This window comes from Bipolaris zeicola (genome assembly GCF_000523435.1).
Source record: "Bipolaris zeicola 26-R-13 unplaced genomic scaffold scaffold_23, whole genome shotgun sequence".
NCBI classification, from domain to species: Eukaryota; Fungi; Ascomycota; class Dothideomycetes; order Pleosporales; family Pleosporaceae; genus Bipolaris; species Bipolaris zeicola.
The window spans coordinates 133,645-160,259 of record NW_006912072.1 but is presented as its reverse complement, the minus strand read 5'-3'; the positions used below and the strand labels follow the sequence as shown (position 1 = coordinate 160,259).

At 51.5% G+C, this 26,615-nt stretch overlaps 15 protein-coding genes across 15 annotated transcripts; 6 read left to right on the top strand and 9 right to left on the bottom strand.

The window, feature by feature from the left end:
* Positions 1 to 575: 575 nt before the first annotated feature.
* On the top strand, positions 576 to 1,286 carry COCCADRAFT_87807 (uncharacterized protein; the record flags this gene model as incomplete). Its single annotated transcript, XM_007710985.1, has 1 exon — positions 576 to 1,286. The coding sequence occupies one exon, from the start codon at positions 576 to 578 to the stop codon at positions 1,284 to 1,286; it is 711 nt and encodes a 236-aa protein (XP_007709175.1).
* A 1,248-nt stretch (positions 1,287 to 2,534) lies between these two features.
* COCCADRAFT_87897 (glycoside hydrolase family 47 protein) lies at positions 2,535 to 4,460 on the bottom strand (the record flags this gene model as incomplete). The annotated part of the gene is made up of 1 exon (XM_007710984.1): positions 2,535 to 4,460. One exon carries the CDS (start codon positions 4,458 to 4,460, stop codon positions 2,535 to 2,537), a length of 1,926 nt encoding a protein of 641 aa, XP_007709174.1.
* A 909-nt stretch (positions 4,461 to 5,369) lies between these two features.
* Positions 5,370 to 6,160, bottom strand: COCCADRAFT_2412 (uncharacterized protein; the record flags this gene model as incomplete). Its single annotated transcript, XM_007710916.1, has 3 exons — positions 5,370 to 5,414; positions 5,464 to 6,088; positions 6,138 to 6,160. 3 exons carry the CDS (start codon positions 6,158 to 6,160, stop codon positions 5,370 to 5,372), a joined length of 693 nt encoding a protein of 230 aa, XP_007709106.1.
* A 349-nt stretch (positions 6,161 to 6,509) lies between these two features.
* Positions 6,510 to 7,211, top strand: COCCADRAFT_2411 (uncharacterized protein; the record flags this gene model as incomplete). Its single annotated transcript, XM_007710915.1, has 1 exon — positions 6,510 to 7,211. One exon carries the CDS (start codon positions 6,510 to 6,512, stop codon positions 7,209 to 7,211), a length of 702 nt encoding a protein of 233 aa, XP_007709105.1.
* A 516-nt stretch (positions 7,212 to 7,727) lies between these two features.
* COCCADRAFT_23694 (uncharacterized protein) lies at positions 7,728 to 8,759 on the bottom strand (the record flags this gene model as incomplete). The annotated part of the gene is made up of 3 exons (XM_007710930.1): positions 7,728 to 7,777; positions 7,831 to 8,612; positions 8,743 to 8,759. 3 exons carry the CDS (start codon positions 8,757 to 8,759, stop codon positions 7,728 to 7,730), a joined length of 849 nt encoding a protein of 282 aa, XP_007709120.1.
* A 606-nt stretch (positions 8,760 to 9,365) lies between these two features.
* Positions 9,366 to 9,659, top strand: COCCADRAFT_87848 (uncharacterized protein; the record flags this gene model as incomplete). Its single annotated transcript, XM_007710983.1, has 1 exon — positions 9,366 to 9,659. A coding segment is annotated over one exon (294 nt), but the record flags the coding sequence as incomplete, so codon positions are not given.
* Positions 9,660 to 9,742: 83 nt separating this feature from the next.
* Positions 9,743 to 10,702, bottom strand: COCCADRAFT_87764 (uncharacterized protein; the record flags this gene model as incomplete). Its single annotated transcript, XM_007710982.1, has 3 exons — positions 9,743 to 10,061; positions 10,135 to 10,507; positions 10,555 to 10,702. The coding sequence occupies 3 exons, from the start codon at positions 10,700 to 10,702 to the stop codon at positions 9,743 to 9,745; spliced, it is 840 nt and encodes a 279-aa protein (XP_007709172.1).
* A 1,791-nt stretch (positions 10,703 to 12,493) lies between these two features.
* Positions 12,494 to 15,651, bottom strand: COCCADRAFT_34101 (uncharacterized protein; the record flags this gene model as incomplete). Its single annotated transcript, XM_007710947.1, has 5 exons — positions 12,494 to 14,820; positions 14,870 to 14,960; positions 15,059 to 15,337; positions 15,385 to 15,441; positions 15,529 to 15,651. 5 exons carry the CDS (start codon positions 15,649 to 15,651, stop codon positions 12,494 to 12,496), a joined length of 2,877 nt encoding a protein of 958 aa, XP_007709137.1.
* A 406-nt stretch (positions 15,652 to 16,057) lies between these two features.
* Positions 16,058 to 16,490, top strand: COCCADRAFT_34100 (uncharacterized protein; the record flags this gene model as incomplete). The annotated part of the gene is made up of 4 exons (XM_007710946.1): positions 16,058 to 16,073; positions 16,121 to 16,138; positions 16,191 to 16,297; positions 16,347 to 16,490. 4 exons carry the CDS (start codon positions 16,058 to 16,060, stop codon positions 16,488 to 16,490), a joined length of 285 nt encoding a protein of 94 aa, XP_007709136.1.
* A 126-nt stretch (positions 16,491 to 16,616) lies between these two features.
* COCCADRAFT_23692 (uncharacterized protein) lies at positions 16,617 to 17,411 on the bottom strand (the record flags this gene model as incomplete). Its single annotated transcript, XM_007710929.1, has 3 exons — positions 16,617 to 16,738; positions 16,790 to 17,269; positions 17,318 to 17,411. 3 exons carry the CDS (start codon positions 17,409 to 17,411, stop codon positions 16,617 to 16,619), a joined length of 696 nt encoding a protein of 231 aa, XP_007709119.1.
* A 471-nt stretch (positions 17,412 to 17,882) lies between these two features.
* COCCADRAFT_87786 (uncharacterized protein) lies at positions 17,883 to 18,797 on the top strand (the record flags this gene model as incomplete). The annotated part of the gene is made up of 4 exons (XM_007710981.1): positions 17,883 to 18,014; positions 18,069 to 18,183; positions 18,241 to 18,419; positions 18,495 to 18,797. The coding sequence occupies 4 exons, from the start codon at positions 17,883 to 17,885 to the stop codon at positions 18,795 to 18,797; spliced, it is 729 nt and encodes a 242-aa protein (XP_007709171.1).
* Positions 18,798 to 19,252: 455 nt separating this feature from the next.
* On the top strand, positions 19,253 to 19,420 carry COCCADRAFT_87800 (uncharacterized protein; the record flags this gene model as incomplete). Its single annotated transcript, XM_007710980.1, has 1 exon — positions 19,253 to 19,420. The coding sequence occupies one exon, from the start codon at positions 19,253 to 19,255 to the stop codon at positions 19,418 to 19,420; it is 168 nt and encodes a 55-aa protein (XP_007709170.1).
* A 1,015-nt stretch (positions 19,421 to 20,435) lies between these two features.
* COCCADRAFT_34097 (uncharacterized protein) lies at positions 20,436 to 24,365 on the bottom strand (the record flags this gene model as incomplete). The annotated part of the gene is made up of 4 exons (XM_007710945.1): positions 20,436 to 21,798; positions 21,845 to 22,581; positions 22,697 to 23,076; positions 23,312 to 24,365. 4 exons carry the CDS (start codon positions 24,363 to 24,365, stop codon positions 20,436 to 20,438), a joined length of 3,534 nt encoding a protein of 1,177 aa, XP_007709135.1.
* A 225-nt stretch (positions 24,366 to 24,590) lies between these two features.
* Positions 24,591 to 24,761, bottom strand: COCCADRAFT_87973 (uncharacterized protein; the record flags this gene model as incomplete). Its single annotated transcript, XM_007710979.1, has 1 exon — positions 24,591 to 24,761. A coding segment is annotated over one exon (171 nt), but the record flags the coding sequence as incomplete, so codon positions are not given.
* A 796-nt stretch (positions 24,762 to 25,557) lies between these two features.
* On the bottom strand, positions 25,558 to 26,222 carry COCCADRAFT_23689 (uncharacterized protein; the record flags this gene model as incomplete). The annotated part of the gene is made up of 2 exons (XM_007710928.1): positions 25,558 to 25,873; positions 25,924 to 26,222. The coding sequence occupies 2 exons, from the start codon at positions 26,220 to 26,222 to the stop codon at positions 25,558 to 25,560; spliced, it is 615 nt and encodes a 204-aa protein (XP_007709118.1).
* Positions 26,223 to 26,615: the final 393 nt, after the last annotated feature.

Sequence of the window (26,615 nt, the reverse complement as noted above, 5' to 3'; positions counted from 1 at the left end):
TGACAGGCGGTCTGAGACAGATTATTTGAGAGGGCATAATATCTCAGTCTGCTTTCTGGACGGTGCTGCGTCGCGCATTAACATTTGTGTAACAGGAGTGACATGTCTGACACTGGGAAATGATTTGCGGGTCTGCTGGCCCGGACCGTTCAAGCAAACCGGTGGTTCGTGCGTCTATACCAGTACTTATATGTATACAACACACGAACAGGTCACGATAGTCAGCCAAAAGAAAGAAAATTCCACCCATGTTCACTGATATCTCGACGTCATTTAAAATGATTTACCCGGTGGAAGTAGACAGCATGCAGCAACATACGCGCCACGACATTGCCCCCACAACACAGCCGCGGAGACAAACGAGTACTTCATCAAGTAAATCCTCACAATCGCCCAATTTCTCCCGTCCATATCTGCAACAGCCAGTCACAAGGAAACCGGTTCCAAGATCAACTGGCGCTCTTCCCCTCGCAAACGCAGCACCAATATCACATCAAACCATCATTGTAACACAAAAACCACATATCAGCAAAGGCCACCAACCCGTCCGCACAAAAACACGACGACGACCAAAAATGGGAACCTACTTTTTAACAGGCGCCAACCGCGGCATTGGCCTCGAGTTTGTACGCCAACTCGCCGCCAACCCCTCCAACACCATCATCGCAGGCGTCCGCTCCAAATCCATCGACCTATCCGACCTACACTCCTTGAACTCAAACAACAACGTCCACATCGTCGAATGCGACGTCGGCTCCCTCGAATCCCTCTCCGGCATCGAATTCCGCGTCGCCGAGATTCTCAGCAAAAAAAGCAGCAACCTCGACTTCCTCTTCAACATCGCCGGCATAAATGCTACCAGCAGCGACACGAGCCTGACACTCGACCCAAAAAGCATGGCCGAGCACATGCAAACCAACGTACTTGGTCCCGCGAAAATCGTCCAGTGCCTCCGCAGGTACCTCGCTCGCGGCGCCACCGTGCTGAATATGACGTCCGGACTCGGTAGTCTGGCTGTTGCATCTGAAGTTACAAAATGCTGCACGTACAGCATGTCCAAGGCTGCGCTGAACATGTTGACGGTGCATCAGAGTAAGGATCTCAAGGGGAATGGCGTCAAGGTTGTTTGTATGGATCCTGGTTGGGTCAAGACGAGGATGGGGGGTGAAGGGGCGGTGCTCGAGGTGCAGGACAGCGTGAGAAATATGTTGGATGTTGTGGCGAATTTGAAGGAGGCTGATAGTGGAAAGTTTTATAGACAGGATGGCGAGATTGTGCCGTGGTGATCAGGTTCGTTGGAGGACAATATATTAATTACTTTTACAATCTTTGGATAAGAGACTGTGTATTCCGAGAGATTTTCAGACGTCGGGGATCCTGGTTCGTATCCTTGTGTTCAAAGACCATTTTTAGATCTCTTGGTGTTTTCTTCTGTTTCTTGCGCCCTTTTTCTTTTCCTTCGTTGAAACGGCGATACCCCAGTTTTGATGTTGACCGCCCGAATAGTGGTGTAGTGAAACTCAAGTGTCAATAAAGACAATGGCTGTGAATGGTTGACGTTTGGTTTTAGAATAACTCTCCTATCCTACCAAGCTGCTACATGAATCCAGGTAACGTAGCGAATTCTTCTATTCCATGGTTCCCTGTACATTAAAGTCCCCTTGCTTGGGTTGACACCGAAATCCATGCTTGTAAATTCGGCACACCGTAGTACACCCCCTTAGGAGTAGTATTCGACTCGAGCTGGCATCTCACACAGCTCCAATTCGAACGAATAAGGCATTCCACTCTCAAGCCTCATTCATCCAACTAACGAACCCAACTTCTCCATACACGCACAAGGCTCACCCCCATTCCAACCCATTGCCCACAAACAAAATGTCCTTCCTCCACGGCCTTGGCCCCTTCCTCCTATCTAACCTCTTTACCCTTACCCAGACTTTATCCTGCAGCACATCCCTATCCTTCTGCCTCCCCAGAAGCCTTGCCTTCGCAAAATACCTAACCCATTTGCACCACTTCACGCGCATGTCCTGCATCGCCGAAGCATACTCAACTTCAATGTTCACCCATTTCCCATACCCGCGTCAACCTCGACATCACTCCCATGAAATCATTCAACTGCGCCTTCTTCTTCTGCACCACACGCCCTCGACTTCACACGATTTCCCCTATCAGCGAACCGGCGACCATATCGTGAGAGATAATTACGTCAAAGTTTTCCTTTTAGATTTCATGACTTGTTTTCCAAAATCTTTTTGGATACCGATCTGAAAAAAAAAACACGCACAAGCCTTACATCATGCACTAGACACACCACTTCGATCAAGACTTATCCAATCAAAACGATGATAGAAAAAAATAGTAGTGTACTGCGATACCCATCTATCCAAAAGCCCGTGTACTCCAGAAAAATGCAACGCTAAGTCCTACACAGCCACCCTAAATCAACCGAATCTATTCCTCTTGTTCACAAAAAAGGGAATGCTACGCAAAACATACTACCCATCCAACTTTCCATCCCCACCCGAACTCTACCCAGCCTTCGGCCGCCTAAAAGGATGCGCCTCGGTATTAAACACCCAGTCATCAAGACTAATCATATCCGGGGTGCTAAACACAAGATAGAAATACTTGAGCGTCTCCGCCGTCCAAAACGACTCCATCTTATTCTCGATATTCTTCTCCCGCGTACCCGAGTGCCATGCTGCACTAGACGCAGTAGTAGTTGGAGTGGTAGCAGTAGCATCCTGGGGTGCAACAAACGTAACGTCGCGAACCTGACCGTACCCGTATTCTGTCTCGGTGGCAGCAACGATGCTGTTGAACATGTCCCATGCATTGTCAAGGTAGTGGCGGTCACCTGTGATGCGGTACATGATGAAAACAGACTCAATGGCTTCGGGGCGAAGTAAGTACCGGCGGTCGCGGATATTGGTGAAAGCGGTTGGAATACTGTATTTTTCGACGGCGGCATCAAAATCGTCAATGTACTTGTTGCCATAATGAGTGAGGACGCCTTCGGCCCAGGTGGTGCGGTTCCAGGGACAGGATGTGCGCGATTCGCACGGGACCATGTCGAAGGTTTCAGGCATAATGCCGGTTTGGGTGGCGGCATAGCTGTAGACGCAGCCCTTTGTGAGTTTTGCGCCGAGGTCGACGTGCTCTTTGATGGAGAAGATACGGCCTGCTAGACCGAACATGCCGCCAATGAAGCATGTCAGATGCTGCATGGTTGGGTTTAGAGTGATTTGGTCGCTGTAAGCAGACACATCGCCACAGAGCAGCAAGTTCTCGCCATGGTCCTTGTCAGGTACCATTGGCCTGAAAAGCATGTGCTCGTCAATCTTCTTTGCAGAGTCGCGGTACAGCTTCTCGTACACAGGCTCCACACCACCGAGCAGCGCATGCATCTTGGGAAAGTATTCGTACGTGCTATCTGCCAGCGCGCCAATGGAAAAGGAGCCTGACAAAGTGAAATCCTCACGCGCGACATTGACCATAGTCGGCCAAAGCCCCGGTATCTTTGTAGAGTTCTGAACACGGTCCATAAGTAGAGTGACTCTGGCTACAGCGTCATAATACTTTGACTCAGCAGTGATCTGCGCAAGGCGCGTAAACTCCATGGTTAAGGAGCCAAGGCAGGCAAAACAAATATTAGTCTCGGCATCAAAGGCATCTCGGTCAACCTTCTTGGCCTTCTCCACACTCATCCAGCCCAGCGGTGTGTTGTTCGTAGTGTCAAAGGCCCGGTACAGCATTTCCCCAAGTTGAATTGCTTTCTTAAGCAAGATTGGCTTACCGCTCATGTCGTATGCGCTCAGCAAACCCCCTAGGTATCGAATTGTCGTTTCAAAAACGCTGACACTTGTGAGGTTTGTCCTGCCGAAGTCGATTGCCGCAACTGCCTCTACAGCCTCGTCAAACTCCTCTCGAAGGCCCATAATCCACAGGGTATCGAGTGAATCGACAAGAGTAGCACCCCAGCCACCAAACGACTCCTCGCCTTCTGCCGTGACAGGCTTGAGCTCATCCTGCGCCCAAGCGTATGTCCTGTAGCTCTTCCACGTACGCTTGAAGACATTCCGTACTGCAATTCTTTGCGACTCCCTCTGGTTTCTTTGTGCACGTGTTTCGGGAAAGTATTCTGCCTGGATGCGCGGGAGTTTGCGGGGCTTGCTGGTCGGCAGCGGGATGTAGGACGAAATGCGGTTTACAAAAGGGGCTTTGCGCCAATCGTAAGACTGTTGCGATTCGAGGTTGGCGAGACTGGGACTTTGGCGCATGTACGCCTCGTGGTCTTCAAAAGGAACTGCCAACGGGTCGATGGGCTCCCCGAAGAACCTGTAACATACGCCGAACAGGAGGGCTGCACCGAGCGCGTAGAGCAGGAATCGTTTGTGTTGCCGGGACATGGGCTGCTGGTATGGTACCCCGCGGGGTACTTTGATCCTACGCATGGTGAGATGGGCAGTGGAAACTATAGTCGCTCATTGAGTGAACGATTTAAAGGAGACTGGAACGACCAAGTAAGCAGCCACCATCGACCATGTACTGCCTACAAGGCTAGACTAGGACAATTGCACCGTGCCAGAGTGTCAAGTAACAGAGCGGCAAGAGGTGCTTAGTGCAAAGGTGCTGACCCGGGGGCGTTGTAATATACGGAATATAGTGGAGATGGACTCGGCGCTTTAGGACACCTCTCAGGTGAGAGACAACGTAGGGGACGTGACCCATATGCCAAGGCAACATGGATTGCCGATCAAACCGAAGCTACACGACGAGGTCGTTCCGGTAGCCGTAGCGTTAGTAAAATTCACCATGGCGCGTGGCGCTGGAATACACAATGGTGCGTACAGGCGACCGTGTACTTGACTGCAGTGCATGGGTGCAGTTGCAGGGGCTTGCGCTAAAGGCGGCCCCTCTCCCCTGCGCATTGGCTCCAATGCGAACCACACCACTCACGAAGCGAATCGTCAGTATAATAACAGCCAGTATAGCCTGCTCTTCTCCTCCTGCCAGAATGATCCAATATGCATAATGCAGCTCAATTGATCAAATGTCATTAATTTGCTCCATCATTTCGTCTTACATACAATACACAGCCAGTCGCCCAAAGACCCAGAAGCCCAACACCATGCCTTTTTTCTCTAAACCTCATGCGGTCTTCATCCAGGAACGCCAGCTATTGTACAGTGGGCAGCGGAGGCCGCCCGTAGAGTGGTGAGGGATACGTCAAGATCGACGGTATAGATGCAAAAAGTGTCGAACGTAGAAAAGACGAGAACATCATTGCGACGAAAACTCCGAAAACTCGGAACGCCTGCGATGGCGGGAACATTGTGGCTCAAGACACAACTGTTCTTGGTTTACTCGGATTTTTGATCAGGCTCAAAAAAGACCTTTCGTGTTATCTGAGTCACCATTAGTAAATTTCCTAGCTTCAATGGCTATCCAACTTACCGCCCAGGATCCTGCTACAGTGGCGCAAATACCCGAACTAATGGCCATTTGCCTCGTCCCTCTTGTGCTCTTAAAGATGGCACCGCTCAAGGCGCCTGCGACTATGCTGTTGCTCATCTCGTGCTTTCCCCTGTAGTAGCCAATGGTGCTATTTATTCCATTGTACACCATGGCAATCACACCTGCACTGTTTCCCAAAAACGGCCCTCTCCGCGTTATCGCATTGAGCACACCGTTGAGCCGCAACCGTGGTGGCATGCTGGGCGGGTTCTTCTGTAGTCCCTCGGCAAGTCCCCATGCGCCACCAATTGTCAGCGCCGTCAGGTACGAGACTCCGGTGCCATAACATAAGTCGTCTGACCAGCCACGCGAGGGCAGGGCCGATTGCGAGCCAGGAAGATCGGATGGGAGTTGGTCTTCGAGTGAGAGGTATTCGAGCGTCTGTTGGTTGAGGCCCGCAAGAGGGTGCAATTGTGTGGGGTCGAGGATGAACTCGGAGGGGTTCTGGATGGCGGTGCTGGGGTCGAATGGTGTGGGCTGGAAAGTATCTTCTTTTACAAAGTCATTATTTGGTGGCGGTTGTGGTGCGGCCTCCTTGGCCTTGCGTCCTGTTAATGTATCCCAGCTGGTGTGGGTGTCAGCAGGTCTCGAATTGAAGTTTCATTGGGAGTCACAAAGAAAGCACATACATAGCCATATTGAAGATGTCGTGCTGTGCCGGTATAAAGAAAAGATAAGAGGCTGCGCCAGATCGCTACCAAGACCCGTAACCCACGGAGTATGTGGATAGAAGAAAGCAAAGAAAGGAAAAGCGTAGGATGGCGCAGGGCGGAGAGGCGCAGGGCAATGGGGCGTGTGCTGGGGCGTCGGCGGTGATGTCGCGAAAACTTCTGGCGAGCAACATTGAACAGTGACGAACGACACCGTGCACGGACCTTTCTCGAAGGGTCTCTGCTTCCGAGCTCGGAAAGAAATCATGGAAAACGCCCACCACCCTCGGAACACTCACCCATACCCATCGCACAGCCCAGGAGTAACAATTCGCCATGGCACTTCCAGAATTCAAGCAAAACTTCCTCAAGGACTGTGTGTCGGCGGGTGCGCTAAAGTTTGGGACTTTCACCCTCAAGTCCAAGCGCATATCGCCCTACTTCTTCAATGCGGGGCTATTCCACAGAGCCGACTTGCTGCGCTCAATATCCTCAGCCTATGCTCACACACTCAAGGCGCATGGAGAGGCCGATGCTTCTTTCCAATGGGACATCCTCTTCGGACCCGCATACAAGGGCATCCCCCTCGCAGCGGCATCAGTTGATAAACTCGCCGATCTAGATCTCGCCAAGTACGGGCTGAAGAGCTACAGCTTCAACCGCAAAGAAGCAAAGGACCACGGCGAGGGCGGCAACATTGTCGGTGCCAGCCTTAAGGGAAAGAAGATTGTTATCGTGGACGACGTCATCACCGCTGGTACTGCGATCCGAGAGGCTATCGACATCATCAAGAGGGAAGGCGGAGAATTGGTTGGCATCATTGTTGCCTTTGACAGGCAAGAAAAGACTCCTACTGCTACCGATGATGACGGCAAGCCTGGGCCAAGTGCAATTGGCGAGGTGAGGAAGCAGTACGGCATTCCAGTGCTTGCTATCCTGACACTGGACGATGTGGTCGAGTATTTGAGGAGCCTGGGCGGAGAGGAGGACCTGAAGCGACTAGATGAGTACAGAGCCAAATACAGGGCCAGCGACTAAGATGAGGGGGAATTCTTTGGAGATGGATTATGATACCACGACGAATCAGATCATGCAGGCATGGCAGAGCAAGCATGAGAAGACTTGCTGGCTCGAATATTACCTGCTTTGCATTCAATGCTACGTCCTTAAAATATTTTTTTCAAAGTGTTTAACTGCTTGTTCTCTCTCCTTCACTTTCTACTCCCCTGCTCACTTTGAACAATGTCTTGTTCTTCATCACACAGCCAGAGAGATTGCACAATACATGACATGATGCATAAGCCATTTGGCAGTCGATGTTGCGGAAGTATTCGTCATCTCTTCATGCCAGGGCTCGAGCTAAAAATCGGTAGCGTAATGTATAGTCGTACAGACTAACGTAAAACACCCATCGTTTTGATAGGCAAAAGGAGCATCTACCTCGTGCAAGCTCATAGAAGATACCCATCACCAACTCTAAGGACCCGCCTCTGAGGCCGTAGTCCCAGCCCCGAACGCCAAATTACATAGCATCTGGTAATCATCGCCAATCACTTAAGCCTTCTTAGCAAACTCGACACGAAGGATAAGATGACCGAAACCGACTGCAGCTTCGTTAGTAAAGTTCCCGCATGAAATATCCGACCACAAGACTTACATCCGTCCATCTTCTCGCACGCCTTTGCAGCATCTGATCGGTCTGCATAGCTGACAAAGGCGAAACCCTTGGCACGACCAGTTTCCCTGTCCTTGGCCAAGAAGACCCTGGTAACATGTCCATATCTTGAGAACATGTCGCGCAAATCTTGCTCCTCAGCAAACTCGGAAACGTTGGTGACACGAAGGGTGGCGCTGTCGTCACGATCAAACTTGCCGCCCATCTTCTCGCCAGCACCACCACGTCCACGCAGATGTGGTGGCACGTATCCTCCAGATCCAGCACCAAGACCTCCTGATGCACCAACGCCGGGCGCATCGTCGGGCATGTCTGCAGGCGCAACATCGCCCTCGGGAGCCATGGTATCCTTGAACGGACATTTTGTCGTGAAATGGTCGCCCTGGCAAATACGACACTTGATCTTTGCGTTCTTGAGCTCGGCTTTCTTCTTCGCTTCGTCGCCCTTGTCCTCGGTGCTTGCTTTCCAGTTCGATACTGGTCTGAACACAATGTTCTCGGCCACGGAGACGGTATCTGTTTGTGGGCCGGGTGGCTTGCCCTTTTCTTGACCAAACTTGGCCCATTGCTTTCGTTCGGCGACACGTGGGTTTACGACTTGCTTGACGACGGTCTTCTTGATGCGGCGGGTGGTCTTGATCTTCTTGCCATCCTCAATACGGTAGGAGATGACTGTTTCGGTTCCGTCCTTGTTCTTGATGACTTGGTTGGGTGGGAGGGAGGTGAGGGACTCCTCGTCGTCTTCTTCCGCCCAGTCGGTGCGGCTACATGGCAATCGTCAGCATATAGACTTTTATCGACGTTCGGTTGAGGCGAAATAGGTGACGAGTTGGCGCGCCAGAGAATCCAGGACAGTGGGATGCGCATGAACGCACAGGGCACAGATAGACTCACCCTGCAGGTCGTGACATGTCAGCGGCTATGTATGTGCTGTTCTGTGTAGGCGTCGGTCCTGAAGTCGGGGTTGTTGTCAGATACAGCACGGTAAGAAGTGGCGGCCAGTGGGGCAATTCAATGTGTGCGCTGCGCCGCCAAGATTTCGCGCTAATAGCACCTGTCAGTCACCCTTTCAACCGTGCCGTCTACGTCGTACTTCGCCCTAATACTGCAAGCGCTCTGACTTGGGCTCTAGTATGATGGATAAGCTAGCAGTATATACATTGAGTCGGAGAGATCTATGATTGAGGACACTGGTTGTATGCATCAAAATGCACCCCCGCCATTCTTGAGGCCCATCACTTCACTCTTGTATGCAATTACGAGATCCTGACTCTGCACCTACACCTTTGAGAATTTAGTGGTGTCTTACGAATTTTTTGATAGTGCCATTAATATTTAATCATTATCTATCTTTACGCGGCTTGCGAAAGAGTGTAGACGTTGTTTTCCGTCGATGCGGCAGTGCTAAGCTAGTTTGGGATATCGATAGCATCACGTGCGCACGCTGGAAAACCTCCTGGTTTTTATTCCCAGTATTTTTTAATGTTTCACGAATCTAAAGAACTTATCCTGGTTGTTCTCCCACATACGGCCATAGATTCAAGAAATTTAGCCATCCCGTTCGATCTGGCCTATACAAGCTTGAAATCGGCGGATTAGTAGTCAGGTGGGTGACCACTGGCGAATCCCCGCTGTCGTATGTTTTTGCTCTTGCATCTTTTTTTGCCCAATTCGCGCAAGTCATGTGGGTAGGGTCCTGGTATGCCGGTTGCTGTTGTCAGTCTAGGTTGTGTAACTCACCAGTCGCCGCTCTCTCATACAACCAAAAATGTCATTTGCGTGTTGCTAACAAAGGTAGTGATGAGCTATAGGTAACCTCACCCCATTTCATGAACTCGTTATTTTTGAAACTTCAAAACTCAATCAAGCAATAGCTGACATTGCATCGCCATGCTTAGCCTTCGGAACCTAGATTCCACTGCACTCTGCCGCGCCCAGGAACTGCCAACTGACCGACGGGCACTGGCTTGGGATGCTGAATGACATCGCTGTTCGTCCTGGCAATCGTCTGTGCCATTGGGTTTGGTGTACTGGTAGGGAATGATGTCTCGCTGCCGCCCCTGGGGAGCCTCGGTTTCTGAATATGGTGAGGCGAGCTAGGTGCATTGAAGTCATTGACAAAGGGAAGTTGGGAAGGTACTGAGTGTGGATGTTGTAGTTGTTGCGGTGGCTGCGTGGATTGCGGTGAGCCGTGCGCGTGATCAAGGAACATACTATGGCTTGTAAGTAACCTGATACCAGGTACAAAATAAGGGAAATGTTAAAGCAGATCAGGGATAATTTTACTCTTGTGGTTGAGTACTTCCCCTCCGACTTGTCTGCACACTGCTGGCCATGCTACCACTTCCCGTTCCACCTACTGTGCTGCCGCATGCACTGCCATACATCGCTGCATGCTGTGACTGTGGAGTAGCGGGAAGCCACCCACTGCTTGTGATGCCCTCGACATCCATAAGGCGTTGAAGCAAGTCTTCGGTGATGACAAGCAAATGTTCCAAAGCAGCAAGACGTGAGGTCTCTTTTGCAGAACAGCAATGGATATATGATTTACTGGATGGATTGTGTTCGACGATGCACGCCCCAACTCTTCTTGAGGAAGTCGGAGCGAAGCTTATCACGTCTAAACATCGATTCGGTCCATAGATCGCGCGCGCGTTCGCTACGACAAGTCAGTTTTTTGTCACCAGCATTGAACAACACACGTACCGAGTACTCTTGTCCGGGTGCTTTCCAGGGCATAATCCGAGTCCTTGTCCTCCATGCGATGCAATATTTGGCTCGCTGTCCGCTCCAATGCTAAACTGTCGTAACTGCTGCTTTTGCCGTGCTTCATGTCCTTGAACGCCTCGATCATCTGAACTAGTACGTTCCAATACCAGTACCCGGCGGAGATTTGACTTTCTGGATCTGTTGGACTGTTCAGATCTCGAAGACGCCACGGATTCGGAAGTATTTGTGCGTTTAAGCGGCCCAAACTTCTCAAAGGATGCTAGCTCTTTGGCAAGGTTCTTCCACGAAGAAGTTCTTGAGAGCTCCTTCTCAGAGTTTGTACGACTTATGTTTGGTGAGCTTCCAGCTGACCTCGAGCCGTCGAGTTGTCGCGAACTCCTGCGCCGCTGAAGGCGGAGTTGAATCAAACGCTCTTCGTAATCTGCAGCTTCCTTTAGGCGTTGCTCCTTTCTGCGGATGTAAATGTCTTGTAGAGAACCGTGTCTAGTGAGTCGATGAGGGTGCTTGGGATGCCAGGGATTGAGCTGTGGTCCCAATGCAACTTTTTCAGCAAGTGTCGGCGGTGGCGTGGGCTGAGAATGCCTTCTGATACGGGTCGAGTGCTGCGACGTTCCCGATATGCTCGAGCTCAATGACCTTGGTTTAGGATTAGAACCCGTAGAATTAGCCCTGATTCGGCCAGGCTTCGCGTGTGATGGATCCAGGATGTCCACTTCCTCAATGGTATCAAGTAAAAAGCTTCGCCAGTATTCTTCTTCCCAGTACTGTGCAGGCAGCCCGTATATACAATAGGTAAAGGGAAACGTTGTGGTGACTGCGAGATGCACCTGTGACTGTATTAGCAATGTGAAAATACACATCCTTGATTTTTGAATCTGTAATCTGGACCAGAAAGACACACTTAATGCGAAGGTGGCCGCAGAGCCAACGAGGCTCGAATCAAAGTATGGCGTCGTGTTTTGGTGAGTCGAAACAGTCCCAGACAAATACCAGATGGCAGACCCGTAGCTTTGGTAGTTGAAGTGTTGTATTGGTGAGAGTTGCCAAGGGACGAATAGATGAAATGAGGAAGGAGTTGTATGAGGAAGTGTAGCAAAACAATGGTAGCGTCGACAGTGCTCAAGTAGGATGTTGTTGAGCAGCCATCTAGTAGTATGGATGAGCAGCGAGCTATGAGGTGAGGGAGGGGAGAGAAGGTTGAGCGTGATGCAATATGTTTTGTGATGTCAGTGATAAGAAGTGTCGGTTGGCAGCTACTGCCCGAAAAGATTGCACCAGGCAGCAACAGCAGTTGGTGTGAACGGTATTGACGACCACGGATTTCCAAAAAAAAACAGGCATATTGTGGTCTTTCAATCATCTGCATTTTGTGGTCACGCTATTGCATGACTTCCGTATCACCTTAGCGGCTCGTTAACGTACAGCAAGAAGATCAGGTGGCGTATGTATCTGGTGCTTTGGCAATGGTGCAGTATTAACATGCTCACTATCACCATCTCTGCAAAATACACACCACATGACGAAAATCCATTCCAACATCACTTCATGTATGCCTCCTGTTGTTGCAGTCAAACACGGTTATGAAAACAAATAAATCCAAGGCTATCTTAGCAGCTGTAACGACAAACCCCACTTTATCTCATCAATGGTATCCTTTCCTTCCATATCCCTCTCTTCCATGCAAATGCCAACACACAAACGCTTCAAGTACAATTATGCTCTTTTGATATTTACTCCATCCCACACCAGATATATTGCATCCCTATTGTCTCAATAGTGAACCTACCTACATAAGCGCTATGGATGTGTTCGACTTGGCTCTGACCTGATGGAGCGTCTCGACGATCACTTTACCTCGGAGCATGCGCTCAACCGATGCTTTCAAATAGTACAGCAACGGTTCAGTGCTCAGCCGCTAACCAGAAAACCTAAACCGCGAAGCCTCCAGCCTGCCGAGGCCCTCTCGGGGGGCCACGTTTCTTCGACGATAGCTAGTCGTAAAGTCTTGCAGAATCGTTCTAATCATCCTAACATCGCCTGTCTGGATCCGCTGGCGAATGTTGTTGAGGAAGCGCTCGCTCTCTTGAGGTGTGATGCTACCCTGTGGTAACATAGCCACGGTGCTCGCAACCCACTGTGCAACCTGTTCAGGCATGAGCTCGAACAGGTCGAGAAGAACGCCAGATGAGTCGGCAAAACAGCCCTCGGGAAAGCTGTACATCATGCCCGTCATGATACGCTGGACAAGTTGGACGCCAGCACCCACAACAAGCTGCTTAACGCGGTCCCGTATTTGTTCTGGAACTTCGTGACGTGTGTTGTCAAATGTAGACGACGGCGATGAATTGCGACCATAGCCAAGGAAGTCGCGTAGGAAGTGCAGCACTGCGATGATGGGATCCTCTTTGAGCAATGTGAGAGAACTACAAGCTGCAAGAAGTATCGTTTCCATAAGCGGGGACATGATAGACTCGGATGGGAAGTAGAGTGCCATGTCGGCTGCGAGACGGAAGTAATCCTCAATGAGATCAGGGAGTTCTTCTGGTGGCAGATCACTGAGTATCCTTAGGAAAGTCTTCGCTTGCTGCTCATAGAACTGGTAGACGTCGTTTGCCAGACCTGCATCGACAGTTTCTACGCCTTGCGAGAATTCGCGCACTATCGATGCCGTGGCCCAGAGGAAACATCCCTGTCTTGATTTATCGAAACCTTCAATCAGTTTTGTGGCAAGAGCCGGTAGAAGTGGCCGCATTGCCGTCTGGTAAGAAAGTACCATGTATCGCCAGCACCTGCATACACGCTCGAGGATCGGTATGCTTGTGTGGAAATGGCTGATCATGTTGGCAAGGGTGGGGAAAATCTGTTCGCAGTATTTGACGGCTGGATGCTCTTGGCCGGGTGGTATCTCTGGCCTCACCATTTCAAAGAATATCGTGAGGAGGTTGATCTTGTCTGCAATGAGTTTCTGGTCTGGCTCGTCCTTTGCTTGTTGTGCAAGCTCGATCAAGTGTGCCATGACAGGGTCGAGATATAGCTTGAGTGTTGCTAGAAGCTGGTCGTTGGGAACTTTGGCAACAACAGAGGCGACGCCTTCCGTAATTTCTTCCTGACTGCTAATGGGTAGCTTGTTCAAATTCTTTGCGTAAAACTGCTGTAGCGGGCCAACATAGTGAACTAACAAGCTCGCGCAATCGTTGCAAAAGAACTTGAATGACAGCGCAGCAGCTCGAATGACATCCTTGGTTGAATGGTCAAAAGCTGCCATGATGTAGTCCAATTGCATCTGTAGCGTGTCAGGGTGCTGAGCCGTCCACTCTGTGTATCTTCCTAGAGCCATCACAGCTTGGAATCGCAACTTGTTGTGATCGGGTATGCCTGCAATGAGTGGAATCAGTCGTGGAAGCATGATGTTCTCATCTGAAGGCACCATGCGGCCCATGGCTCTGACCGCGAACAAAGGCGCTTCCAGTTTCTGCCACTCTGGCACACTGTTTGGCCCAGCCTGCGCGCCGTATGTTTGAACCCACTGCTGAATGAGATCATAAGGTTTTTGAAGGCATTCCACGACACCCATGACCTCACAGCAATCCTTGAGAACATCGCCCATCTGGTGTCGAAACTCGCGAAACTTTTCTTCTTGTTCGCGATCGCCTTCGAACAAGTCCTTGTCATCACCACTCCCACCTTCCGGCTTCGGGAACTGAAGGTGGTTTATCATGATGTCGACGAGCTTGGAGTAAATGTCTAGGCATTGGTTGCGGGCTTCGGCGTATTTCTCCAGTGTCAGGTATTGCTTGAGGTCGTACCAGAACTTGAAGGTATGGGAGATGGCATCTCTCTCCTTGTCTAGCGCGGCTATGGCAAGTATTGCTTCGACTAATGCACGGAAATCGGTCGGTAGACGGGCGATGAGGATGACCCAAGACTCTCCAGCTTCGGCAAATATCCTCGCAATGCCCTTGAACTTTTCAGTATCCTCCTCTTGTGCCGCCTCGGCGAGCTTCGTTTGAAGGTTGATGACTTGGGGATAGAGGATCATTATGGAACTGAGAGTCTCATCGACGTCTCTCGTCTCTGAAAGGAGGGCGCTCAGGCATTCTACCGCAGCTTCAAAAGGATCTTCTTGCGAGAGGCCGTCAAATATGATCTTGAGCAAGGGAGAGTTGATGATGGCGTCCAATGGAATTTCGCGTATCCAGGAAGTGATGCAGTGGAGTAATTGGGGGTTTTGTGCGGCCGCAGCTATGAACTGTCAGTTGGAGTGGGCTGGAATCCGGGAAAATTAACGTACGTGAAGAGGTTCCGTATCGTACGAGGAGTTCCAGGGCTTGCTGGGCGTTGTCTTCAATCAACTCGGCCGTCCTCATAGTCAACTCGTGTTCCTGACCACCACACATTAGACTACAACTCTGCTAGCATGTGTCGGCACCGCGGGGAATTGCCGTAGGCTGCAAATGGGGCGCGGCTCGCTCGGACGTACTGTGAGTGCGATCTTACGTCCATGTGTGACTTCTTCGGGGAGAACGCGGAGAAAGTCGAGGACGCAAGGTAAGGTTGCAGGGTCGGAGCCGAGTGAGTTGACGATATCTTTGAGGACATCCTTCCACTCGGTCATCTGTATTGCGAGATTTGCCAGACACACGCATAGCTGCAAGCGTATGGGCTTTGGTCCAGCGTGGAAAATGGCCAAGTTTCGCATGATAGAAGCTCGCAGCTCGGCAAGTTGAGCGCGGGGCACTTGGTGCAAGTCATAGACAATCTGCCGGCTGTTAGGAGAGCGCTTTGATGAGCAAAACACTAGCTTACCTTGCCCTTGAGAGTTGTGGCAGCGAAAAGCTTGGCTGCTGCATCTGCAGAGTTGGACTCGAGCATAGCTAGTGTGGTTGTCCATGCCTCTTCCTGCGCGCCAGTCAGCCACCTGTGCCCTTACAACGACGGACCCGTACGTACCGACTTCTGAAATTGCTCCAGAAACTGATGTGCCTGCTCTTTCTGTGCGCGATCCGCCGACGATGCCATGGTGTTGTGTGCCGCCAACACCGGGTCGAACACCTGCTGTCCGTTGGCAGCCATGGTGGGGATGGTTGAGGGGGGTGGTGATGATGGTGATGGTGGGGGAACGGATGCGGATACTGCTCTGAAAGAGACGGCGGGGTCGAGTTATATTGCGCGCATGCACTGGCTTTGTGATCGAGGCCGGCAGACAGAAGGTGCAGGCGGCGAGGATGCGGCGAGGGTGGTTGTGGTGGTTGCCAGCGTGGTGGGGTGGTGAGTTTGCTCGGGCATGGGCAGTTGCGTTTGGTTGCGCATAGGCAGTCAAAGATCCCCACGTTAGCGCCAAGAGCCGTGACCGCTCGCTCCCTCGCGCCAGAAATGTTGCTTCGACTACACTTCATCTCCACCAGCTACCGCCCACCCTGCAACCAGGCGTCGACTCTACAAACGCCAAAACCCTGATACCCGAAACTCGAATTACAAAATGACTGGACGTGGAGGTCGGTATGTCCCGTCATTGGGCGAAAACCATAGCTAACGTGTATAGGCCGCGGCGGAGGAAAAGGTACGACAACTACCACATGCTTGCGCAGCAGCACCAACTGACGAGCGCGCAGTCCTCCTTCCTCCCATCAACTTCATCTTCAAGCTTCTGCAATCACGGGCGACCATATCAGTTTGGCTATACGAGAACCTGGGCATGCGCATCGAGGGAAAACTGAGGGTACCATGGCCGCTTGCTATCTATGCCCAAGCAGCTAACATCTGAGTAGGGCTTCGACGAGTTCATGAACCTGGTCATTGACGACGCCATTGAAGTCACGCTTGCGAAGAAGGACGCGCCCGAGGAGAGGCGCAAGGTCGGCCAGATTCTGTTGAAAGGAGACAACATTTCCCTGATCCAGCAACTTCAATAAGCGCCAGCGACGGACACATTTCTCCTGCGGTTGTAGGGTCGTACACATGAGAGAGCGCATGCATTGCAGGACTGTTGTAGGGAGCGGACAAGCACGGTTTTGTTTACCAAACTTGATGGGAGAAGCTCAAGCCCCTGCGCGACGGAGCTCACCAGCGCCGGTGATCAAGGCGTCGAGGCGGAAATCGGAAGAGTCCATGGGAACCGACTCATTTGGCGGAAGGAGCTGCTCGGTCAAGGCAAGACCAACTTTGACGTGGTCAGTTAGCCCTCCACATACAGAATACCAGTAGTTCTTACCGCGAAAAGGCATGCGCGATACGTGGTGACAGCGGGTCAAGAAGAAGTCGTAGAAGCCCTTGCCATGGCCAAGGCGGCCGAACTGCGCGTCAAAGGCCATGCCGGGCATGACGATCAGATCAAGACCGTCTTTGATGCCGTCAGTCTTGCCGTTTGTGACACCAGTACCGCCAAAGCAATTGGCACGTGATGAAATGGACTCTGTGCTTGGAGTTGGAATGCCCCATTTGTCGGGTTTAAGCGAGTCAAAGTCAGTCATCGAGTGCAGCTCGAGCATATCCATGATGGACTTTGGTTGGCCTTGGTCGGGCGTATCCAGAGTGTACGTGTATGGAATGAAGACCTTCTTGCCATCGCTGAGGGCATTGCGCACAATGTCGATTGTGGAGATTTCTCCTCCAGGCATGGATAGATAGACACTGATTCTACGTGCCGCCTGGTACTCGGGCATGGCTAGCAGAGTGGCAGTGGCATTGGCCGCTGGATGGCGTCAGAAGAGCGACATGCAGCCATCGTATCGTGACGTACTTTGCGAAGCAGCAGCCACATCAGACAGCTGGCTGAGAATAGTCCGTATCTTTTTTCGCAACTCCTTTTTGACTGCTGCCAGTGACCCCGCCATAGCGTATGTACCTAGTGCCCGTTTAATAGCAAATGTCACGGCGTTTCAGAATCAGAGCCGTTGCGCGACGGCCAAGTCGAGGCTGGGGCGACCGCAACTCCTGAGCAACAATGGGCGGCTAAAGTAGTGCCGGGCTCGGTGAATAGCAACTGTGCTGTTGGATGAGCGCAGTTTGGTAACAATAATATTGGAGAGAACGGTCCAAATGCGGGTGCGGGCAATGGTGGTCGGCCTTGCCCACGGCACGCCGATGATCTGCAAGTAGCCGCGTTATCCTTGTCCATTCGTCCCAAGCAAAGGAGGCGGCGAGACACTCAACATGCGCAACTCACCACACTCCTCCCTCTCCTCGACACCCACCCACCATCCTCCGTGACCACATACATACATACCCACACCCGCACGCTCGCTTTATCTCGCCTTCGCCAGGTCGCCCACATTCGTTCAAACACACACAACACATTCGCAGCCATGGTTTCGAGGTTAGCAGCCCTGCTCCTTTCTGGAGTCGCAATGCTGCATGCGCAGGCCCAGACGCCCGTCGGCGCAGCAGATCTCGTAGGCACCTGGACAAGCAAGTCAAACTCAACCCTGACTGGTCCTGTATGACTTCCGTATTGCGATATTTACGGGAAGATCGAGGCTAATTGCTGACAGGGCTTCTATAACCCCGTTGAGGAGAAATTCACCGAGCCGAAGCACACAGGCATCAGCTACTCCTTCACAGCTGACGGATTCTACGAGGAGGCTTACTATCGCGCAATCGCAAATCGTACGTAGCCCCGCAATCGCGCGCGCATCGCGACCGACGTACTAACAGCGTCGACAGCCCAGGATCCCAGCTGCCCCAAAGGCATAATTCAATGGCAGCACGGCAGCTACGAGAAGCTCAGCAACGGCTCCCTCATCCTCAACCCTATCAAAGTCGACGGCCGACAATTGCTCTCTGATCCATGCCGTTACAAATACGCCACCTACACTCGCTACAACACGACTGAACTGTTTGATGTACGTATTCTTCACAATTGATTGTCATCCCTGTCTTGACGTCTATTGTGCATCGATTTGCTGACATGCACATAGCGCTATGAGTACGTTGCGTCAGACGCCTACGCCAAGATTCCGCGCATCACTCTGTACAAAGCCGACGGCGCTCCCATGATGCCCATGTACCTCGCCATGGCCCAGCCCCAAATGCTGCCAACCACCACCCTCAACCCCCTCGTTACCCAGACCGCCGCACCAAAGAACTCGAAGCGAGGCGAGCTCCCCTTAAACCACGAAGTCATCTACAAGAGAACACCCGGCGCTGCGAGATCAGACCAGTGGTGGTGGTTTGGTGTCTTCATGACTGCCAGTGGAAGTCTGCTCTACTACTTTTTCTAAGCGGTTAGCTGCGGTCTTGGTCGAAACTGTACGATACGAATGCGTGAAATGGAAAACTGGGTGCACGCTTGTTTGGTGGTTGCTAGCATCATGACGGAGTTTTGTTTGTCACTGGCGAGTTGGTTTTTTAAGCACTTATACTGCGCTGGACGGGGTGGTTAATTACGATCGTTTGTTTTTGGGTTTGATGGTTAAACTGCAAGGTATTTGTAGAATGAGGCGTTCTTTGGCGGCATATATTTTCTCAAATACCAAAATGTTGTCTTCGTTCAGGCACTTTGCTCACGCAGACTTCTTCGCAAAGCATGACATGGATTCTAGGGCATCCGTCGTCTTGTCACGAGATGCCTTCATCCTTTTTTGCCCACTCCGCCTCTAACTTTTACTTTCCCATATCCTACTGTGTAGACCTAGATCAAGCAAAAGGTTTCATTTGAACCCCATTGTCCTACCATATGCCCACTCACCTCCATCACCCAACCACCGCAACAACTGCAACGAATCCAGAACACGTGAAACTTTGTTTCTCTCTTCCGATGGGGCCCGATACCCACGGACCGCATTGCTGTACCTACTCCTCCTCTCACATGCAGAAACAAAAGCAAATAACCAAGAGAGCGTAACACGCCATTGCAAGACACAAAATCGGGTTCTCACTTGTGTTCAGTATGGAATTGAAAGCAACTAACCCATCTTTCACACACTGGATTATGCGTTCCCCCAATCACAAACAAACTACAACAAGCTTTTGTACGTTTTACGTAGCGAATACAGATTGTGGGGACTTTGAAGCCTAGGTTGCGTGCTTGTTTGTTTAGTCTATGGCAACTTTGCTTGTTCGTCCCATTTCCCGGGTTCAGGGTCGATGCTTTCCTCGTATCGGCAAAGTTCTTGGGAGTGAGCATGGATATTACTGGTTTCGGTCGCTTTTTTGCTTTTTATAGTGGTGACTAGTCTGGCTAGGTGGCTGCGTGGCTGCGTGGATATGTCGGGGGTGGGAAACGGATGCCGAGGTGAGAGTGTAGTGGAACAGGGGTAGATGAAGCGAATACCGGCTAGGATCCGGTTGGGTGGGTTAGTAGTTTGTTGGGATAATATTCTTTTTTTGGTGTAATTCCCGTTGTCGGTGTGACGGGGATAGTTGGAGAAGATGGGCGAAAGAAAGTTTGTGTGTAGCGAGTGTGTAGAGATAAGCCGGTTGTCATGTCGTGGCTTTTGGAAGTATAGAAAGAGCCGTTTTGAGTATTCATGCATGGTCATGCAAGAGAATTGTATGGAGGGAAATATGCAGTGTTGGCTCAACCTGGCGCTGATCGCCATTGCTGCTGTTGTTGCTCTTAGGGTCATGGTCGTCATAGAAAGTCCAACGCTCGTGTTGCATGCCGTGATCGACTGCATGACAGACTGCAGTAGTAGGGACGTCGTTATGTGGGTATACACGCTTCTCATGCGTTCGCTCTGATCTCTTCTTTCTAACGCTGTTTTGTCGTGACTTGGCAACTCGCCGTATTTTTCCCCCCTCGAAGAGGTTCCTCCTTTCCTCCCGTAATCGTCCTGTAAAGTGTAACAGTTTGCAATTGTTACATATCCATGGGTGATGATTTTTCCTAATCACGGTATTTCCAGTTCCATCTCTTCTTATAATCCAACCTTCTCCAATCCTACTCTCAAATCCTCCTCTGTACTCAACACATTCATAGCCCAAGGAGGTAGCTTACTCTTGAACACAAACCTCGTCTCTTTTTGCGAATCATCTCTCACCCATTTCCTCCTCTCATCACTGTTAGGACCATCCGGACCACGCGGATTGGCATACTCCGGATCCTCAACATACCCCTCTTCTTCTTGGAACCTCATGGTTCGCTTTGTCCTCCTTACATACGGCGGCCCCCTCTTCATTTTCGCCTGTTGCTCCCATACTGACTCGCATCCCTTAGCAATCATGCCCGCACTAGCCCAGCCTATCCTTCGCTCAATCTCCAACAGACGCGTGATGAGCCACTCCCGTTGATGAGGTTCCTTGAAGGTGACACCGGCGAAGAACATGGACATGGTTGCCTCTGTGAATATAGCACCAAGGAAGGGAGAAAGGTCCTCAGAGATGGGAATCTGGAATCCGGCTGTGATACGGCCGATTAAAGTACAGTATGGCGCAGTAGCAGCTGCGCACACTCCTGCTGCCATTTGCGCTGCTGGAGGCATGCCGGGATGGGAACGTAAGAGGATGATCTTAGCCAGGTAGAGGAGCGTCCACAAGATGGATATGTCATAACTTCGATGGGAAATGGCTTTCCCAAAAGGCGTCATGTTACTCTGTGCGTGTTGTCTTTCTCCCGGAGGCGGTGGGTAGATATCCTCCGGCAAAGGAGCAAAACCTTCTGTGTTCTGAAAAACTCGCTCAACTGCCGCATGTGCCTCGCAAATACTTTCCCATTCCGCTACTGCATTGGCGTAGGCAGCAGACAGATCATCATATTTTGGTTGGGGCACGTCTGGTGTTTGCTTTGGACGCTTAAAGTTTGGATTCTCGTAACCGGAGATCTGTGGTGCTAAGGTTGGTGCTGGGGCCATTCCATAGAAACTGGGCATGCCTGAAGGAGGCGGACCACCTTGAGAGGGTGGGCCCTGAGAAGGTGGACCTTGAGAGGGGCCAGATGGACCAAAGCCTAGAGGGGGTGGCCCTTTCCATCCTGGCGGTGGACCTTGCATAGGATTCGATCGACCGCCTGGAGGGCCGCCTGGATGACCACCCGGAGGACCACCCGGAGGACCACCTGGGGGACCACCTGGCGGTCCCATGTTACCAAGACCGGGAATTCCAGGTCGAGGTCGCCAACCACCATCTGCTTCGACTTGTCGAACCTTTCGTGCTCTGTCTTTGACAGTGAAGTCTGCAACGCGGCCTAGAAGGAGTAGGAGATGATCGTGACTGCCGTATAAAGCATCGAGTCGGCCGAGCGGGGATCTTGGAGGACAATCAGACCATTTGTGATACGGGTGACTGCTACTAATTAGCTGCAACTCTGAAAATCATCAGGACCACCCACATGAGAGCACTTCCGCTTACGATGCTCTGAAAAACATCATGTCTAGCAAACGACCAAAAAAGATCTTGAAGAGTTGCATAGGTATTGAGATCCAGTCCACCGGTAATACTTGGCTTCGTATCATGTCGTGCCCCATCGTCCTCGAAAACCATGCCAAAGTCGTCGTAGTTAACCTTGTTTCCAACAATGGTGCTCACCAGATTTTGATCTGGCATCAGTGAACTTTCTTTCAATTTCAGGTCGAATTGTCTTTGGTCGATAAGCATCGCTGGGTTCTGGTAGGGGAATTGCCGCTCCATTGCAGTTTGTGCAGCCTGCATTCGTCGTGCCTCGCGAGTAAGCGAGCGGAAGTCGAGCTCAGTAATGAGTTGCTGAGCGCCGACAACATGCGTGCCCCATTTAACGTGTTCTGCCGTCCATACCTCATACCAAGCCAGAAGTAAGGAGTTTGCCAGCGTGAGCATAGATAGACGTTTTGTCGGGTGTGAAAGCGAGCGAACAAGACGTTTGAGCGAGTATGCATAATGCTTGTAAGATGGTGTGACCGACGCTCCTTGCAATCGTGCAATGTGCAGACTGGCAAGTGCCAGCATTGCATGTAACAGGCCCTGGTGGTTCAAAGCCTTCAATGGGAGTTTGTACGTCCATAGTCCCTGTTGAGATGGCGGTGTTGCGCCTTCGAATATCAAAGTCGGGTCTCTTGGGTTTCGTTCGAAAATCGATAGTGTTGGTGCTGTCTGTCAAGTTTATCAGCTACTTGCTCGAAACTGTGTCCAAGTACGTATACATCAAAGAGAGAGTTTATTTTCCCGCATAAAGAGTACAAAGCCCAAGAAGTTGTATTTCACTTACCACATGAATGAAATGTGCAAACACTCGAGCTGTCTTCGGGTTGCGCAAGGGACTTGCCGCATATTCAGGCTTATAGTGCGACAGAAGGCCATCGTATAAAAAGGCATCATAGCGTCGGATCCCTAGCTCGTTGGAGTTCTCCAAATGTATACGCCGGATGGCGCTGAATTCCTGGCTCGTGAGCAGTGCATTCTCGTCCTCCCCAGTCTCTGCATCAATCATGTCTTCATCTGAATGAACGTCCCAGTAATCGTCGTCCTCATATTCTACTGCCGCCTCGTCGAGCACTTGTGTAGGGCTAGCATGATCTTCGCCACCGAATCCGCTAAGAAGTAGTTGTGGATGGGATGCTGGGGGCTTTGATACGTGTGTAACCTCCTCTGCTCATCACAGTCAGCCATCCCATTCGTTCCCATATCGATGGCATCGATAGCTGTTAGGACACGATATTAATTCCAATATGGATTGGAGAATTTAGAAAGCATGCACCACATTGATTAAGTGATGCTGCGCCGGTACTGAGACACGGAGAAAGAGAAGAAGAAGAAGAGAAGAAAAAAAAGATAATAATAATCATTGGGGTATAAGAAGTATATAACTAGACACGAGACATACCGAGAACAGGCTGTGGCATATGCTTTACATCCTGATTCATATCATAAGGCAACGGAACGGCAGAGTAATTTGGATAGCTAAAGTCAGTGTGTGAAATCGCCGGTTGAAGATTATAACTTTCAGATTGCGATGAATGGAGAGCAACGTGGGGAAGACTGTTAAATCGCTGAAAGCCCGGCCTTGCCTCCGCGTTTTGAGCAAACTGATCGCTCTGTGGCGAAACACTAGATTGCTGTTGGTAAGCATTATCAGGATCTTGCAGGCTATCCGACCGATATGCGTGTGGATACACCTGCTGGCCAGAAAGAGGCGGAGGGCCTACTGGCTTCAATTCGTGATCACTGCTATATGGAACAGAGACGGGTGGATATGAAGAGCCAGAATTGTACGGTAATGATTGTTGAGAGCTTGTATTGGGTCCCTGGCCGAGCTGCTCTGATGGGTTTATATGCACAGGAGATTGCTGGGGAAAGTATGATACGGTCGATGGATGGGCGTGTGCTTGGTGGTGGGGAGATATGAGCGGCTGTTGGTGGGGTGGTGAATGTAGAGGTGGTTGATAAGTCTGCTCGTGGGTATAGTTGAGATTGCCGCCAACAAACGGCTGTGGCGGTGGTGGAGGCCCAGCACCTGGTTGTGGGTCGACATGTTGGAAGTCGAAGTTGCCAATCGGTCGTGGCTGGATCGAGGTGAGGGTTGTTTCTGGTATAGGGGTACTTGGCTCTGGTCCTCGATATGGTTGATTGCGTGTGCCTGGTAGCATCGAGGTGTGATATTGTATGGTGCTGACTACCCCTGGGTGATTTGGCCAGTCTCCCATGGGTGGCTTGAAGATGACTCTTTGGTTGTATCCTTCGCACTGGCGTTTAGACTTGATGCAGTTTGCGCAGGTAGGTCTCTCTTCACCACATTTTATGCGTCGTTTTCTACAGGTGAGGCAGCCAGTCTTGGTCCTCTTTCTCATCTTGGGGTTTGATGCAGAGCCAGAATTCCCAGCTGGCGGGACTTCGTCTGCCCCTCCGGAGGATGAAGCTGCAGCCTGAGCACTCGCCATTTCTTCAAGAGATGGGAAGATTGGGCAGGATAGAGTAGATACTGGGGTGGGTTTAGTAGGGTGAAGATGAAATCAGGATGAGGTGCAGGGCGGGATGGATGGCATACCTCGGGATTGCTTGGATCTGGGGACCAGCAGCAGGAAATGGCGAAATGTTGTTGGTTCGTTCGGGAGGCGGGTGGAGCAAAGCCGGAGAAGGTCGACTTGGCAAAAAAAGCCAAACTGCTAAGTGGAAGTTTCGAGTGAGGAATCAGCGACAAGGCAGCCGAACTGGTCAATTGGCTGATGGGGTAGTAGAAGTATGGTCTTGTTGTTGGAGGTCAAGGCCTCGTATAAGAAACCGAAGCAGATAAACGGGGTCGGTCTTCGAGGCCGGCGGGAACCATGTGGAGTCAGGGCTCTAGAGTTAGTTATAACGATGGCGGGAAGCACGCACCAGGTACCAGAGGCCGCTTGTCAAGTTGAAAAAAAAGGGATTCAGCGGCACTTATTGCCGCTGTTCGTACAGGACGGGAGGCTGTAGGTCAATGGTGGCGTGCCCACGATGGCCACATCAGGCGTCAAGAAACCAGACAGAGTATGGATAGTCTAGAACTAGAAATGGGGCTATACTTTTCTTGGGAGGGAGGGGGTGTGGGAGAGAACAAGGTACATGGGGGGCGCGTGTTGATTCAGGGTGAGCAATGGGCGTATGGCGCAGAAAGAACGGGTGTGGACACGGACTTTGGGATGTCTAGAAGGGAAGGGCAAAAAGGCATGTTTCGATTCGGCAGCGGTGGTGCGATGTGTCTTCGGAAGAGGTGGAACTAGACCGGGGGTTAAGGGAAGGCTTGCGCTATGACTGTGGAGAGGGCCGCCCGCAGGAATAGAGATGAAGATGGGGGGCGGGCTTGTGGAGGGATCAACGGATCTGAGGCCGGGTAGGCTAGGGAGAGGGGTACATGCTATACTACCTATACGACTCTGGAGTAAGATGGCATCAGTCCAAAGGGGGATTGGCAGACGGCGTGCCTGGGTTTGATTCAAGGGCGATGCATGCAGAGACTCAAAGGTTGTCTGGCAACGAGCGTTGTGGGCGATGGCCGGGGCGAGGAACTGCAAGTGAATTGAAGCTAGCCTTGTCCATGCTTTGCCGAGGATGCTCACACTCACATGGCCAGGAGCAACTTTTGTCCACCCTCTCTCTCTCTGGCTACTCTTGCTTTCCCCACACCCAAGCGACGGCAGTATTATCACCAGCATCACCGCGGCCGACGCCGATGACGCCGCCTCCGCCTCCACCTCCGCCGCCATCGTTATCATCGTCATTTCCATTGCTGTTCTTCTTGATGCTATCACCATTCTCACCATGCCCGTCATCACCACCACCACCGTCATCTGTGGCGTCCAAGGTTTTGCTCGTGCGGCAGTCCGTGGCGGGCTGCAGGGAAGACGAGGCATGGTATGCGGAACCTGACGAAAGCCTGCCTTGCTTCTGTCTCGACATGGCCAAGTCTGATGGTGCTGCGCTGTGCTGACAAGGCACAAAAGACAATGTGTGCGGCTGTCGGTCACGTACATGGGCTTTCTGGTTAGAGTTTGCGCCTGCGTTTGGGCATTGGACGTCTCTGGTCGACGGCGGCAGCTGAAGACGACTTGCCCGTGGAGTACTCGCCCTGTCGGCGTCAAAATAGCGAGGTCAATTGCCACCACTCTCTGCTGCTGCTGCTCGACGCTCGACCGGGCCCTGTTGGCTTTGATACCTGGTGGGTGCAGGGGGGGGGGGAACTTGGGTGCAGGGGTATGGCGTGGATCGACTGATGGCGTCAACCACCCTACCGGACTCTTTTGGAACGTGAACTCTCTCCAGTATCCCATGTCCAGACCACGCTATCAGTCTCTAGGCCTTGCCGTCATGTCTGCTGCAAGTCCTGACAAGGTCCAAGCCAGCTGAACTTGCCCACCCTTACCAGGCTCTGCAATCATACGCCTCTGTCTGTACGCTTTTCAACTGCTCGTGTGCTTTGTGTGTATGGGCTTGGTGTGGGTCCGTCACCTGTGTGCCAGCTACGCTCGACACCAGCTCTCCAGCTCTTCTTCACACACACATACACACCCACATCCAGCGCACGCTGCAACGACCCAAGCCACATTCGTAGACAGCGCGCCTGAGCGACTTCGGACTTCCGGCTCTGGTTGGTCCGTCACGGAAAGTAGCCATTGCCAGTGCCCTGGTGGGGCCGTCGACTGGCCTCCTTTTCGTCTTGGCCG